We start from the raw sequence: 17,500 nt of genomic DNA, 5'->3' as shown, positions 1-17,500 counted from the left end.
ATACCAGTGGCGTAGCCAGGACATTATTTTCAAATGGGGCTCAGCAAACGTGAGCGGACGCGACTTTCAGTCATGGTCCATCACTAGCCTACACCTTCTTTATAACGTACGGCTGAACTGAATGACAGGCCAGACACCTGGTATCGCAACGATAGCGTACTCAATAACCAAGCCAGTCCAATTTTTAGCTTGTGGCCATTGACAAAGATATGAATCGATTTGAAGATACATAATGGCTGACTCACAGACATGTCAATCATGAATAACGTGAACAAATTCGGGTAAAACCAATTATATTTGTGTGCATCACATAATTTCTCCCTTCCCGGACAACATATTTGTATTCAGGTAAATTTCTACTGCTTATTTGTGACGCAGTATAGCCCTGAACTAGCAGTTGAAGCGCAGTTTAAATGGAGATTTCACATCCCACTCTTATGGAGGGTCTGTCCTTCAGTCTCGCATGAGTAACGGCAAGCACCATGCCACCGCGCCGAGTCGACCTTGGACTGGGCGTTTTGAATGCTAATTGGGGATAAAAACCCTCATTGAACCTTGTGGGGAAAAAATAGCCATCTACGTCATAGCCAATGACGACGACTTGGCCCGATCAGACATCTTCGAGGAACAAGAAGACTGTGTCATTTGTCATGTCATATTATCCATAATTTACCCTTTTAAACAATCACTATCATACCAGTGCATTTGTTTAAAGCTTTAATATTGTTGTAAAGAAATTGCTATTTTTATAAAACTGGGCTCTTTTTATCTGTATTTTGTCATAGAGCTGTTGTTTTGTTCCTCATGGGAAAAAGAATATTCAGAGGTCGATGTGTGAAACAATCGGTGATGTTTTGTTCTATTCAACTCCTGGAGAGGAAGAGAGAGGAAGGGCTCTTGTTGTTAGGGGTATGTATTGAAATGAGCTGCGTCACATTATAAACTATCCTCCATGGTCGAAGTGCTGCACTGGTCGGACTAAGATAAACTATTGGCTGCTGTGAAACGGAGAGAGATTTATGATTGGGCCTGCCCTGGGCAGTGTTGCCATATAAGGAAGCAAGCCTGAGTGAATTTGCCACAGCACCACTGTGGGGTATAGTGTTAGGGCAGCAGGATGAACTTTAAAGGAGCCACAGACCAGACCTGCAGTACAGTGCCGTTCAATGTAGTTTGTGCCGTCCACTGTAGTTTGTGCCGTCCACTGTAGTTTGTGCCATTTAATGTAGTTTGTGCTGTTCAATGTAGTTTGTGCCATCCACTGTAGTTTGTGCCATTTAATGTAGTTTGTGCCGTTCAATGTAGTTTGTGCCGTTCAATGTAGTTTGTGCCGTCCACTGTAGTTTGTGCCATTTAATGTAGTTTGTGCCGTCCACTGTAGTTTGTGCCATTTAATGTAGTTTGTGCCGTTCAATGTAGTTTGTGCCGTCCACTGTAGTTTGTGCCATTTAATGTAGTTTGTGCTGTTCAATGTAGTTTGCCTTGAAGTGAAATACAGCTCAGACACTTTCCACAGCAAGGCTTCTTCAACGCTCAGCCACATAGACTAGTTTATGAGCTCTCTAATAGGATTTGGTCTCCTTTACCCCAACGCAGATAAATTGCAGCTTTTAAAAGGAGGCGGCTGACAGCGACGCATAAAAGCCCCTGTTTTTCCCCGCTGTCGTCATAGTCATATTCATATTCACGGAGTGTGTTTGTGTCATTATTGGCATGTTCTATTCATTCATTTTCTTCCTCTCTTTGAGGCCTCATCAGCAGACTTGCATAAACTGCTTTATGTGGTTCCTTTCTTTTTGTTCTCTTTTTTTCCCTTCTAATGTGCATACTATTTTGCCAAGGATTGAAAAAGGTACTCAAGTAATGTGTATTGGGAGCCTTTTAAGTAATAATAATACAAGAAAATAAGACTAAAAGCAGAGTGGTAAGATGAGGGATTTTTTTTTTGAACGGGACGTGTCTTGCTGCATGGATTATGAGTTCAGGTGGAGGTCATCCCTGAATGTTCACTCCTTTTATTCTCTTTGAAAATATCAGCCCCCAGTATGGGACATCTGGCTGTTTTTTGTTTGTTACAAATCTTTTTAATATTGTAGTGTGAACTCGGATTACCTCTGCCATGTTGCAGAACATAATTCTAACTGACGGCAGACCCCGCGTCTGCTTCCTCTCCTAGGTTGGTGAGATGGAAAAAGACGGAAAGTAATGGTTTGTTTAGTGAGCTCAGGTTGGCTTGAGTCATGTTGTTTTTCCCCAAGTCTGTCTTGGCTTCTCTCGTTCTTCGCTTTCTTATTGTTTCCCCTGCACTGAGTTATTATACCCATAAGCTATTTTTTTTTATCATGTCCAAGAGTGCAGTCTGTGTGATATGCTAATACAGATTCCGTCTCTCTCCACCCCCACAGCTGCTCACCACGCACTCCGAAAGCCATAACTCATCATCTTCTTCTCACTCTTGCGTTCCTGCCGTGTATCAGGGCTGCTTCTCGCACACAGACTCCCATTTTATGATGTTATTACATTTTCCCAGAGCTCAAATAACTTTCCTCTGCAAGGCTGACCAATTTTTTTTTTATATATATATATTAAACACCTGAAAAGTTCACCTTTGGTATGAGGTGTTATGAACAATTTGAGAATTATTTTTTTCGTTGAATCCTTCAGTTGCCATCACTTTGTGCTCAAAACCAAAATTGGGCTTGAATGAGGAGTCTGTCTGGCTGGCCACGGGTGAGTGGTAAAAAAGCGAGAGACTTTCATTTGTGGATGAAAAGGTCTATTGGAAGCCAGACAGATCTCTCCCAGACTGATGAGGGTGTCTCTTAAGGGCACTCTGAAGGCCAGGCGATGGGATGGGTGGCGTGATGGGAGACCACGCTCACGGAAGTGAATGTCAGATTCCTCCTCATCACCTTTTTTCTTCTTCACCAAGTCGAGGCCAACACCGGAGAATGATGAAAGGGAATTAACCTTTAGGGAGACCCAAGGGGTCACGCAGTGAGAAATATCACAGAGCACCTATTCTCTTCCTCATTACACCTGATGAGCAGGACGCCTGGTGTGAAGAAGAGACATGTTTGCCGAAGACTAAAGTCTACTGAAGTAACTCGCAATTACAGAGCTTATGAGTCATGGTGGCCAACCCATGGTGGAAAATGCGGGTATGCAGAGATACACTGCATGTTTTATTTTTGGCACTTGTCCCCGCTGCGGTAGTTGAGTAAGCATCACAACAATGTGAAGGTCTACTTGTTGGAAAGGTATGGGGCAAGAGGTGATGACATTGTAGTTAAGAGACAGGGAGTCAGCTGATTGGCATTCTGCAGCTCTGTTTCTTGGAAAAGGGGACTGGTACTAATCTGATGGTGTCAAAACACACTGCCCGTGTTGCAGATCTGCCGAGGGGGGGTCGACGTGTAAGGGTGCTGGCCCTGGTTTGCTGTGGTCAGGAATGTGTTGTTTGCCCTAGTGGGGGGCATATAATCATTGCCTTTAGTTGGAGGCTTATCATTTCTTCAGGTTGGTTTGGTTAGAGGAGAGGACTCCACTCACTATTCAGGCCACCTTTACCAAAGGGTGGGATCCTTTTATTCTTAATCGTCAGGGGAGAATTGTATTGTAACTGGTCTCTACATGCCCTTAACTGCAAGGCAGATGAAAAAAATCAAAGTGTGTATCTGAGGCGACAAGATTGAGTCATTGATAGTGTAATAATAAGGCTGATCAAGACTGACGTACAATATGCTAATCTGTAAGTGTGCAAACACCGTGTAATGGCCACGGACCCGCTGTGATTTGATCAAGGTCCGTTTCAATCCGTCAGTCTGAATAGCTCTTTTCATTTCACACGCTCTTGCCATGTTCTGTTCTCAGCATGTTGGCCATGTTCTCAGAGGTGTAAGATTAAACCCCACGTCTCCTGTTGTCCGTGTGTTTGTGCCTCGAGTTCCCACGGGACGGCTGGGTTTAATCATATAGGAGGCGGGAGCTAATGAAGTGTGTGGCAGGGGTGGGCTATTTTTAGCCAGCGCGTTCCACACACACACACACACACACACACACACACACACACACACTTCCTACACTACCCGCTGATGTCATTTAAGCTGCGCCGGGCAGTAGGAGTGTGGGATGCTGCACGGACACATTTTCATTTGGTTTCACACACACACACACACACACACACTCACACCACATTGGTCCTGCTGCAGTCTTCACTCGCAAAAAGGACAGATGAATGACTGGGCAGAGTCAGCAGTGAATGACCACACTCATCTTTTGACGAGTAACTGCATCTCCCCCCCACACCCCTTTCCCCCTCTCTCTCACACACACACACACACACACACACACACACACTAAACACACTCACACACATGCGTACATGCAGGCTCTACCCAATCATTCTCGCCATGATCACCTCGCCTGTGAGCGGAAGCCATCCATCCACCCACCCAGCCCTTGCAGGGGCCGAGGGGCAGAGGGGCCGAAGGGGCTCAGTGTGACAGACAGTGCTGCCGGCGGTGGGCGACGGGTGATGGGTTGTGTGGAGAGCATCTGTCTGTCTCAGCTGTGCAGCCTTGGCCAAAGTGCTGATTGAATTTTTTGGCAGATTGAGTGCTGACCGAGGTGCGGACGGCCAGGCTGCGGCGGCTAAAGCCCGGGCCGCGGGTAGACGCCCTCGTCCCATTCGTCTTGCTCCCGGCACGGCCTCGCAATGTGCGTCAGAGCCTCCGTCCCCCTCCCTCTCTTTCCCCCCCTTGCGTCCAGCCCATCGCCCGGCTTCCATTGGGTCTCCGGCCACCAGGGGGCTTCAATCAATGCCGTCGGCAGATGGCTAGGAAGTCATCGACTGGAAAGTCACAGCGACCGACCGACGAGCCCTCTAAATCTCGCCACGTGGACTTTTATTGCAGGCATCAGACCATGACGGCTCTGATTCACTGCTGTTTGCCTACGCTACAAAGGCCCATCTCGTGCAGATAATGGATACCACTGCATATAAGGGGCTACATTGCTAAATAAAACAACACCAATAACATTTTTACGATGACATTATTCGTTCTGTCACAGGGCCCTGTAAACAAGATTTTTAATGCCAGGAGATGCATTTAAATCCAGCCTGTCAGAGGTCCAAAATGGGGACATGTGTTTGAATGGCTGGCAGTTGAGGCCCTAAGGGGTTGACGCGTCAGACTTGATCCCTGTAATTCTACTGCCAGAGTTGTGACACTGGCACTGTCTGGAGTGCTGGGTTATTTTTTACCCCCTATCCTGGGGCAGTACGCAAGCTAATGCTAACTCCATCTGACAGTGAGAAAAATCTCCACTTCCGCAACATTTGTGGTGAGATGGCATATTACCAATGCTCTGTGTACTCAACCACCGAACCACAGAAGTATTTTCTCTCTCTTTCTATCTCTCTTTCTATCTTTCTATCTCTGTCTACCTGTCTATCTACAAGTCACAAGACTACAAGTCACATACCATCTCAGGCACCTTACACATGTGCATAAACAAAGCTGTATTAATTGATGTATTTATTGAAGTACTTTAGTCTATGCCACCGCACTTTGTTCTACTCTTAATGTATATATATATTTTTTGGGGGGCTGTTCCTACTGTTTTTGGATAGTTGTAGTATTGTTATGTTATATGTTGTTGTTGTGTTATATGTTGTCCCTCGTCACACCAACAGGAGAAGCACTCAAAATTTCGTTGTATGAATACAATGACAATAAAGGCTTTTCTATTCTATTCTATTCTATTCTATTCAATCTCTATTTGTCGGTTTGAAAACAGGAAGGCCATGTCCTCTCGTGTGCTCGTGCCACCTCACACCACAGTCGTGTCAACCCCCTGCCTTGTTTTATAAACCATACAGTTCAAGTTCAAGTTTATTATCATTTACTCATAAACAGCATTTATCAGTAATGAAATTCTTTGTGCTCAGTGTCCGTTCAACTTAGAGAATAAATAAATTAAATACTGGAGAATGGAGAAAAAGGGTAGGAAAAAGAGAAACAAATTGTAGTGCAAAAAGATATTTCAAGGACAGTTCAGCATCCTGATGGCATGTGGGTAAAAACTATCCCTGTATCTGCTGGTACGGGACCTTATACTCTTGTATCGCCTTCCAGAAGGCAGGAGGGAGAAAAGACTGTGGCAGGGATGACTAGGGTCAAAAATGATCCGCTTGGCCTTCCTCCTGCAGCGCTGGCTGTAAAGGTCCTGGATGGATGGCAATGCAGTCCTGCAACTGAAAAACAGGCAAATTAAAGTACACCTGGTTAAACAGGCAAACAATGAGGACTGTCTGTTTTGTTCTGTTCTGTTCATCCTTTGTTTTGAAAAGGACGCGTTTTCAGTTGTCGTCATTCGACATAATGTTCTAAATGTGTTCATCTCTCTCCCCGTGTCGTCGGTGGTTGTTAGCGTAATGGGGGTTGAAAGAAGTTCTTGTAGGTGTGGGGGGTTTCTCTACGTAGCCGCCGCTCTTGTTTAGTATTCAGTGTGGCGTGCCGTGGAGAGGCAGGCCATTATCTCTATTACGCTCAGACAGGGCCACCATTTTGTGACCCATCGGCCACGCTATGCAATCTCTTTACATCCCCCTCTAACTCATGAAATACTCCATTCTTTCTCTCGCTCTCTCTCTCTCATTATCTCTCTCATTATCTCTCTCTCATTCTCTCTCTATCTCTCTCTTTCCATCCTGTCCTGAGAGTACTCATTCATTTACTGTGCTCTGGATGTAAATTCAATTTGAGCATTTTGCCTAAGCTCACCAGTTGGCACAGGTCCTCTCACTCTCACCGCAGGTAATCTCATTTCAAACGCACACCACCTAGTTTCTTACACGCTCTCTCTCCCTCGCACACCCCTCACACACTTACAGACACCCAAACACACACACACACACACACACACACACACACACACACACACAAATAACTCACAGAACACACCTATTTACACTTTCGGGAAACTATGCTTATCGCTTACTCACTTCTACTTTACTTATTTATAACTATACTTATAGACAACCTCAAAACCTGGCATCTCATCCATCTCAGTGTCTTCTTCCATTTCTTCTTCTTTGTTCCATAAATACACATCTATACCAGTTACCCACCGTTCTCTCTGTCTGTCTCTCTCTATCTCGCTCTCTCTCTCTCTCTATATATATATATATTTATATACAGACACACACTGTTGTGCGTTTAAATGTAAGCCCGTCTGGAATGAGAACGCTCTCTTGAGAAACTGCCAGGCTCACAGCACACTTGATGCAATGTATACAGAGATGGATTACAGTGTGTGTGTGTGTGTGTGTGTGTGTGTGTGTGTGTGTGTGTGTGTGTGTGTGTAGTGGGTTTAGCTGAGACGGCACTCTATGCGTTTCTGTAGGTGGATTCCCCACACCCATGATGGATAGAGTGCTGCTGCTATCAGTGTAATCTCCAATCAGCCACTGCAGAGACGAGACGAGGAGTGGGATTCGCTCGAGAGTGGGAGTGGGAGTGAGGTGGAGAGGGAAGGCCAGTGGCTTTGATAAGAAGTGGCTCAGCTTAATAGTACTCCTTTTGTTCCAGAAATTTCTTTCTCACCAGGAATCACGCACGGGCAAATTCCCCATCTGCATATTTGAGTGCCATTATGTCCTCTCCTGCACCAATGGTAGGCTTGCTGTTTTCACCACGGCTGTTTTGGGTGAAATGATCCCCTTAGTAACCAGCGCCATTAACTGGATGGGCCATTAGAAGTTGTTACCGCACTAAGGGGTCATTCATGGTGTTGGGACTGAAGCTTAAACTCTGTGTTAGTGGGGCATTGGAAGCATGACCCACAAGCCTCGTACAGTGATCCTTAATGGAGCTGGCTGGGAGTCGACTGGGGGGGGGGGGGGGGGGGGGGGTCTGTGAGCTGGGAAGACGGAATGTTGGGTTAGTTTCCCCGCTGAGATGCGCCATTACAGTTGGGAACGCCGGTGCCGGAGTCCCCGAAGACCAGGAGTGGCGGCGCACCATAACAGCTCCGGGAAAAAACAGCACAGACCTGTGACTGAAAAAAAACAATCCCTTACAAACACACACACACACACACACACACACACACACACACACAAAAACTGACATAGCTACCAAAACACAGTGAACTCCTATTCGTAAGATAAACAACCATGTTCGCTATTAACTGCGTGAAAATATGGTACTGAGCAGTGGAGAGTTAAGAGGATCAATACGTTGTCGACCTATCTGCTTTCTGATTGATCAGGATGCTTGTGGTCCCTTAAGGCATTGGGGGACCACCCAAAACTGACCTGTCACCTTCTTTAATTGAATACCCTGTGGTGCAGCGTGTCGTCTCGTAGTGCACACTGAAGCGTGGAAAGGGCTAATTCAGATAGAACAGATGTGCATTAGTGCTCCGTCCAGGGACACGCTGCCTCTGAGCGTCTCCTAATGTTACCTGCAAGACACTCAGATCCGCCAGGGTTGCCATGACTCCTGTGGCTCTGAGTGTGTGTGTCTGCGTCGGCGTGGATGTTGTGGAACGGTACAATTACCATATATAAATACATATATGTGTGTGTGTGTGTGTGTGTGTGTGTGTGTGTGTGTGTGTGTGTGTGTGTGTGTGTGTGTGTGTGTGTGTGTGTGTGTGTGTGCGCTGTGGACATAAATGGCTCCTATCGAGTGGGGCCATATCGACAGTGGAATGGTATGCATACATACACACACACACGAGAGTAACCACATATAACACACATATATGTTCCAAAACAAGCAACATGCAAGTGCATTCATAGAAATAGCACACACATATGTTCACTTTATGCGTGTGTGTGTGTGTATGAAATACAAATACATAGTCATACACGCACACCAGAATGTTTCCCAATGGGGCCGAAGCAGGTCTGAAGGGCAGAAGTCGTTTCTCCTCACAGCGGGGGAGGCTGCTCGCTCTCCTTCCCCTTGATTAAAGCCAGCGCTTCTGTGGCCGTGTGTTGGTCTCTCTTCAGCGCCGAGCGGTTCTGTGGCCGTGTGTTGGTCTCTCACACGCCCAGACAGCGCCGAGCAGAGCAGAGCAGAGCCGCCAGTCTTTTATCGCTGCAGCCTGCGAGCCACAGAACCAGCGAATTATCTCTGGAGAAGAGACAAAAATCCTTCATGACTGCCAGCTCTCTTGATTCCGCACTTCTCCCTTTCTTTTTCTCCTGTTCTCTCTCTCTCTCTGTCTCGCTCTCTCTCCTTCTTGTTCTTCCTCTCTATCTGTCAATGTCACTACATTTAAGAAACTTTTTGTTCCACTTGTCTGATCTCCTAACAAAAATTCTGAGATACTGACGCACAAAGGGATACAAGTTAAGAGACACACAGCTGTCACCTTTCATGTCATTGCCAAATGCCACTCGATCTTAATCTTCTATTTTTACCTGAGGACTCTATTTTTGCTGTCTGCCTGTCTACAAAAAAAGAGAAAAAAATCCTCAATTGACGCACTGTTTGGTTATCGTGGAATTTTTGCTTAGTTTCGGCCACAATCTCGGCAGACTCCCGTTTGAGCTCAAAACGTTAATGCATAGGTTGAAAGAACCCCGTTGGCTGTTGTACGTGTGTGTGTGTGTGTGTGTGTGTGTGCGTGTGTGTGTGTGTGTGTGTGTGTGTGTGTGTGTGTGTGTGCGTGTGTGTCTTTTATATGTGTCTATTCTGTGCTGTGGTGTGTTACTACTGTCCAGTCATGTGAGGTTCAGGTTGACAGGATATTGTTTGAAAAGGTCATCGCTTGCGTTCCAGCATTTTTGAACATTTGTAACCTTTTAGAGTATAAGCAAGGGCTGCATGGGTTTGCAATGAACCTGAAAATGGGCCTTGGCTTCTGTGGACATCCCCTTGTGTCACAGAAGAAAAGCACATTCAGGACCAGTTCACAAAAAGTGTGTGTGTGCGTGTGCGTGTGTGTGTGTGCAGTCTCCGAGACCCTCATCCTTTGATGGGTGTTGACATTGATATGGGACCCACAACAATGGATGCTTCTGCCCCGCACGGCCCGTGTGACATGCCTCTTGAGCACTCGCCTTTGTTTTCCCATTCAGGTGCTTCATATTTCCCTCCTCCACCCATCTCTCTCTCTCTCTCTCATTTTCATTCACCTCCCTCCCTCGTCTGCCTGCTCCCTTGTCTGCCTGCTCCCCACTCGTTCCCCATTCTCCCTTTGTGTCTGTTGTCTGCACAACGGGGAGAGGGAGAGGAGACACGAGGGGGAGTGATGAATTATTTACTGGCCACTTCAACCCGAGACTTTCTTTCATGCTGTTGCTATTAATAGCAACACAGCACTTTCCCGTGAGTGTGTGTGTGTGTGTGTGTGTGTGTGAGAGAGAGAGATTTTGGAGGTGGGGTGGGGGGGGGGGGGGGGCGTTAGTAGCTTCAGCAGCCTATTTAATGGAAGCACCTTCATTGTAAAATCAAGCCTCTTATCTGGCCACCCAGACACTCGGCACTTAGTCATGTTACCTGATGTATGTATTAACTGATATCTCTCTCTGAGGGACGGAGCAGAAAAATGCAAATTTGAGCCATCCAGACAGTACTGCCCAGACGTGGCATTGTGAATGCATTTAAGGCTGCCGCTGTTGTTGCCTTCCTTGTTGCTGCATGTATTGTTGTTTTTGTTGTTGTTGTTGTTGTTCCTGTCTGAGAGAGAGAGATGTTTGTTATGTCTCGTCTCAGTGGTGGAGTTGCTCCAGATGAATTAGGGTGAAGACTGGGCGCTGTGTGACTTTGCAGTTTTTCTGTCCTGTTCCCCCGAGGTGTTCGGTTTTCTGCTTCCCCTTAAAGCAGACGGGATGAATAATTGATGGTCCTGAGGCTTGCAGCGAGTGTAGCGTTTTGTTATGTATGTGCTGATGCATCTGTTTTCTCTTCTGCTGCGAGGGCGAGGGGGGGGGTGACAATCCCAGGAGGTCCCCTACCGCCAGTTCACCAGAGATGAGGTGTAAGCACACTGATGCTCATCAGATTTCTGGATGACGGGGGTTGAATGTTTTGTTTGCCGGTTTGGTCTCTCTGGGATTTGGGGCCCTTAGTGGGAGGCGAAGGCTGGAAAGAGCTTCTTTTGTTTGTTTTTTTTATTTGGCATTAGTTCTCGAAGTAAGATTTGTTGCCGCTATTGTCCTTCCTGGTGATAGTCCTTACATTTCGCATTACCACACGAATCAATAAGAAAAAGGGCTTCTTCTTTAAATCGAGTTATCCTCAAGGTTCGGTTTAGGATATATGTTTTCATGACGTCTTATGTTGTAAGGCTGTGATTTAGGGCTCGATCTCTGGGACTTCATTTAGTGGCTCTACTATTCGCATCCTAAACGCCACACTAAAGCAAGTCATAATTAAACCCTAGTCGGTTATCGGTGTCATCATCTCTGCCGTTGCATCATCATTAGCTGGCAGTCAGTCTCCCACCCCTGGGTACCAACCACTCTCCCCTGGGTACCAACCACTCTCCCACCCCTGGGTACCAACCACTCTCCCCTGGTACCAACCACTCTCCCCTGGGTACCAACCACTCTCCCCTGGGTACCAACCACTCTCCCCTGGGTACCAACCACTCTCCCCTGGGTACCAACCACTCTCCCACCCCTGGGTACCAACCACTCACCCCTGGGTACCAACCACTCTCCCCTGGGTACCAACCACTCCCCCCTGGGTACCAACCACTCTCCCCTGGGTACCAACCACTCTCCCCAGGGTACCAACCACTCTCCCCTGGGTACCAACCACTCTCCCCTGGGTACCAACCACTCTCCCACCCCTGGGTACCAACCACTCTCCCACCCCTGGGTACCAACCACTCTCCCACCCCTGGGTACCAACCACTCTCCCCTGGGTACCAACCACTCTCCCACCCCTGGGTACCAACCACTCTCCCCTGGCTACCAACCACTCTCCCCTGGGTACCAACCACTCTCCCACCCCTGGGTACCAACCACTCTCCCCTGGGTACCAACCACTCTCCCCTGAGTACCAACCACTCTCCCCTGGGTACCAACCACTCTCCCCTGGGTACCAACCACTCTCCCCTGGGTACCAACCACTCTCCCCTGGGTACCAACCACTCTCCCCTGGGTACCAACCACTCACCCCTGGGTACCAACCACTCTCCCCTGGGTACCAACCACTCTCCCACCCCTGGGTACCAACCACTCTCCCCTGGCTCTGGAGCCAAACCCCAGATGAGACTTGGTTGGCATGTCATCCACTCACCCCCCTGAGTCCAGGAGCGCGGGCGTGTGTCTCGCTGTCTTCCTCTCTGCCCAGCAGGGTGGAGTGGCCTTAGGGTGAAAGACAGGAGAGAGGGATGGATTGGCAAAGTGAATAAGGGACACTGACAGATGGATGGATGGATGGATGGATGGGAAAGGGATGGATGGATGGATGGATGGATGGATGGATGGATGGATGGATGGATGGATGGATAGATGGATGGGAGAGGGATGGATGGATGGATGGATGGATGGATGGATGGATGGATGGATAGATAGATAGAGGGATCCAGAGGCAGAGAGGAGGCACTGAGCGCTGTGACTCAGCAGAGGGAATGAGGGCGAGCCCGTGCTCCTCTAAGAGGATTAGAGTAATGCCCAGCACCAGGGGCCCAGCAGGGGTCATCACCCCTCGCTCTCTCTCTCTCTCTCTCTCTCTCTCTCTCTCTCTCTGTAAGAATTCCGTATGTCCTTTGTTCCACTCCTGTTGTCCCAGACTTTTCTCACAGATTCCTTCTCTCTTCTTGTCCTCTCCGCTTTCACAGGAGGAGGATTTATCTTTTCGAACTGTTCCTCTGCCCATTTCTCTCACTCTCTCATGTTTCCCCTCCCCCCCCCTCCCTTAACCACCTCTCCCATGCTTCCAGAAGGCACGTTTAAAATGGTGGTCCGAGGATCATGTGTCCTCCTTTTTTTTTTTGGCCAGCAGCTTAGAGTGATCAAAAAGCAGCCAGGGGATTTGGCCTGAATAATTTACGCCACATTTCATGCCTCTGCCTCAAAACACACACACACACACACACACACACCCACCCTCCCCGTCTCCCCCCCCCCCCGGCCCCGTCAGAGTGTTATTGGCATCCGCCCCGTCCGCCGAAGCCCGACCCAGCCAGAAACGGGCTCGTTCGGAGGCCCTCTGATCTGAGCTGACTGTTTGGCCGCCTCTTTAATTGAAGCGCTTTGGGTTTTGATCGCTGCCTGCCAGATAATCCCTTATCTCCTCTATGTTTTTGTCACGAAATCCTTGATAAATGTCAAATATTGGAACGAGGAATAAACAGGATTGAAGTGGTGTGATTTGCTCGACTGACTTGATGCTATTAAGATTATCAGAGCGGTCTCCTAATGATAATGTTTGTATTTTTGTCTGTGTGTGTGTGTGTGTGTGTGTTCCTGTGCTGCAGTACAGGATCGGGCAGCTGTACATGATCAGCAAGCACAGCCATGAGCAGAGCGACCGCGGGGAGGGGGTGGAGGTGGTGCAGAACGAGCCCTTCGAGGACCCCACCCACGGCCAGGGCCAGTTCACCGAGAAACGCGTCTACCTCAGTAGGTGAGCGAGAACACACACATCACAGGACCTGTGCACACACATCACAGGACGAGAGACACACAACACAGGACGAGAGACACACATCACAGGACGAGAGATACACAACTTCTGCGTTTGCTACTTGATGGCCACTGGGAGCGATCCATCAAATAATTGATGTGTATTTCGTATCAAGGATGTTGTTAGTTCCTCAAAAGTAGACAGTGTCAGTGCTGTGGTTTGTCGCTGGAAGATATTCCTCTTCAATAATGCAGGAGGAGACGTATCTCTTCAGTGGCTAGACATAACAGCAGCCAGAGTAAAGCAGACACAATGACATTGAATCTCGTTTGCACGTGTTCATAGGCTCTCCCAAGCAAGACACCTTCGCACTGTAACAGTTTGGTCACATTTGTATACAGCCGCACATGCAGTCAAATCCTTTTTGCTATAGGAGTTGGAATGTTACACAAGCTTGTTGATAAGCATATCACCCAGAATCACGGGTGCTCCGATAACTCGATTACGCTGGAGCCATCTGTTGGTTAATTGAACATTTATGTGTCCAACTCTCTCTCCCTCTCTCGCTCTCTCTCTGTCTCTCTCCGTCCCGCTCATGTTGAATGACACAAAGTGTTTGGCAGCTGCTGGAGCCTGTCAGTGGCTCTGTCCTCGCTCTGCACATCGCTGCACATCCAAGGACAAAAAGGTCCCGAGTCGGCAGATTTTTGTGACGAGGAGAGGAATGGAGAGAGAGAAAAGAAAAGATGGGAGAGGAGAGGAGAGGAGAGGAGAGAGAGAGAGAGAGAGAGAGAGAGAGAGAGAGAGAGAGAGAGAGAGAGAGAGAGAGAGAGAGAGAGAGAGAGGAGGGCTCTGCAGAGGACGGGGCGATTTAGCCGGGAATGAATGTCTGTGTCAGCAGCCTGGTACAATGGAGCTGACCCAGCACTAGTGAGAGTCTTACTCCTGGAGAGGGGAAGAGAGAGGGAACACAGGGAAAAGGAGGAGAGAGAGGGAGAGAAAGAGATCAATGTTTGGAGAGGAGGAGAAGTGAATGAAAAGGGGGGTGAGCATCAGGTGAAAGAGGCAGGGGGGGGGGGGTCTGTTTGGGGGGTTGAAAGAGATAGAAGGAGATTAGATTTGTGGGGAACAAATAGAGAGAGGCTGTGAATTAGCAGATCCCAGGGTGGCAGGGCTCTGCAGCACTAAGGGGGAAAGAGACGGTCTCACCTCTAAAAGCACTGCAGAGCTGGAGCAGGTGGTGACGAAGAGAAGCTGAGGCCCAGAGAACTCCGCACCGAGCCCAGGAGGACTGCAGGGGACGGAGAGGAGGGGAGGTGGAGCTGCTCGGCTGCTTATTGCCCCTGGCTCAAGTCCTGCTGCTGTGGTCATGAATTAAACAAGAATGCTGTGAATGTTGTCAGGCTCTGGGTTGCAAGAAGTCACCACATTCCCACAGACTGACCCTGAGTATATGTGTGTGTGTGTATTAAGGGTGTAATGGTACGCAAAATACACGGTTTGGTATGTACCTCGGTTTTGGGGTCACGGTTCCGTACATTTTCGCACATTCCGTATATTTTCGAAACCAAAAAAATGCAGAAAATAACTTTTTTAATGTTGACATTCAACAGCGGCTCATTGGCCATAATTCTTACTGAAACAGATAAGGCACTCAAATACTGGCATATTGTCAATAAGAGGAAAAAAATAAACTGGAGATGCATTTTCGTCAGAAAATGCGAGTGTGATTGCGTCGCATGATTGCATGGTCAAGGGGACCATGATTTTTGTAAACTGAAGTGCTCAATGAACTTCAATCAACAAGCTCCGTGGCAGGTGTACGATGGATGCCCCCAGATATTTGAACCATTACATGCATTAACATAAAAAAATACCAAAGCCCAGGCAGCTGTGTTAATTGTGTTTTTTAAAAGCATTCAATATTTCAAATTCATTTTAAAATGACTGATTACAAGCCAAAACAACAACAAGAGAAAGGAAATCATAGCTTGCTTGTGCTGTCATTGATTACACTAAATATGGGTAGAATGAGTCGTCTTTTTTCTTATGCGTACGCTGCTTGCAGAGCTCAAGAACATTAATGTTTATTAATGTTTATTAAGGATCCCCATTAGTCTACACCGTAGTGGAGACTATTCTTCCTGGCAAGGCAAAAAACATTACAATACAATACAAATACATAAAATGCAGTACAGCATGATCAATTATCACAAAAACACAGACTTAGAAAACAACATTTACATTAAAAGTAAAATAATAAAAAAAATACCTAAATACCTTAAATACCTAAAAACATTGAGGAGATTGCGGCCGAGGGAGGAGAGCTTGGATTAATGTAGCCTAGTTCTGACACAGACACAGACACAGACACAGACACAGACACAGACACAGACACAGACACAGACACAGACACAGACACAGACACAGACACAACATTACCGACTAAGTTAGCTAACGTTAGCTGTTGGCTGACGCTTATTATCTATGCTAGCTACTAAATGATTGGTTAATTATAGTCGGCACTTGTTGTGTAGGCTGTTAATAATCCAGTGTTGGTGGTTTCTTCATTAATTTAAAAAGCATATCAGATAAGTATCCATGAAGTCGGTTAAAATGCTAGGTGCAATTTAAACTGTGAACATTAACGTGGCAGCATAGAGTTGCCATCGAGAATTTGTGGCAGCCATATTGGATGTTGTTGAATCGTGGCTTTCGGAAAACCCGAAGGTTTACAGAGTTCTCCAAAGTGTTTCCTCATTCATTTCAAGAAGAAAAAAGGGATGAGACAAAGACTAAGACTCTTGCTGATCATTCCTGAACTGTAGCTCGCGCTCGTTTATACAGGACAGGCACAACGGACTGACTAAAATGCACACATGAAGGCACACATGAAGCAGGGCTCAAACACTCTGACCATATGTTTTAATTCTGTATTTTCTACGAGCAAGTATATCGCATATCCGCAGCGATAAAAATACTCTGTAGCATTAGTCATTACTTTGGCACGGTTCGAATCTGCAGTAAGAGGCTGCCTGAAGGCTGTGGGTAGAAGTACTTGCCTACCAGTCTGTTTTTGTCTTGTTCCACTAAGTGGCACATTCGAGTGTTGCCGTTGTGAATGAAATGTTCAAAGTCTATCCACAAGCAGATATGACTTAAGTTGAACAATCCTAACGTTTGCCATAACAGTTCGACACAAACTGTTGTCCATCAAGCTTATGCGGCCAACCAGGCTGAGCTGACTAGCGTGCTACAGCTGATGGATGCATCAACACCGTTGTGCGTACCGAACCGAGGAAGTCTCACACCGAAACCGAACGTCATGTAACGAAAAGTTCAGTACAAATACACATACCGTTACAACCACGTGTGTGTGTGTGTCTGAGTGGGTGTCTTCTAGACATGGCCTGAGGAAGAAACCGTTCTCGGTCCAGTGTAATTCGAGCGTATCTTCATCTGAAAACCTGTCCAGCCGGCCGCCTCGGAGGCTTTGGTCTAATAAATATACTTAGAGCGTGACAAACTGCTTCGTACGGATGGAGCATGAGATGTTTCCCCTGATGCAGGGGCAACGGAGGACAGGAAGAGATTGCTTAGTGGTGTGTGTGTGTGTGTGTGTGTGTGTGTGTGTGTGTGTGTGTGTGTGTGTGTGAACGAGAGAGCGACAGAACAGAGAGAGAGTGTCAATTGTTGTCTGATATGTGATACACATGTGTGTGCACGTGCGTATAACTGTCTACGTTATGTGAAGAAAAACATGTGTGTTCCTTGGGGGATCAGTGTGTGTGTGTGTGTGTCTGTGACTGTGACTGTTTTCATGTTCGTAACACTCTCAATTGATTTGCTCTTTTGAAGAGGCTGTGCATGTGCAGCGGCTAGGATTCCTCCATAGAAAA

General features: G+C 47.2%; 1 protein-coding gene across 2 annotated transcripts in view; it reads left to right on the top strand.

The window, feature by feature from the left end:
- Positions 1-17,500, top strand: part of LOC105900233 (phosphatidylinositol transfer protein cytoplasmic 1) — a 72,380-nt gene that overhangs the window by 32,050 nt on the left and 22,830 nt on the right. For both annotated transcript variants that reach the window (XM_031563554.2, XM_031563555.2), the window contains exon 2: positions 13,453-13,601. In XM_031563554.2, coding sequence (XP_031419414.1) covers positions 13,453-13,601 — 149 coding nt within the window. The remainder of the gene's footprint in view (positions 1-13,452; positions 13,602-17,500) is intronic.

The sequence above is a fragment of the Clupea harengus genome, chromosome 26, assembly GCF_900700415.2.
Source record: "Clupea harengus chromosome 26, Ch_v2.0.2, whole genome shotgun sequence".
Taxonomy (NCBI): domain Eukaryota; kingdom Metazoa; phylum Chordata; class Actinopteri; order Clupeiformes; family Clupeidae; genus Clupea; species Clupea harengus.
Note: the sequence above shows the minus strand (reverse complement) of the source record. Positions and strands in the feature narration are given on the sequence as shown.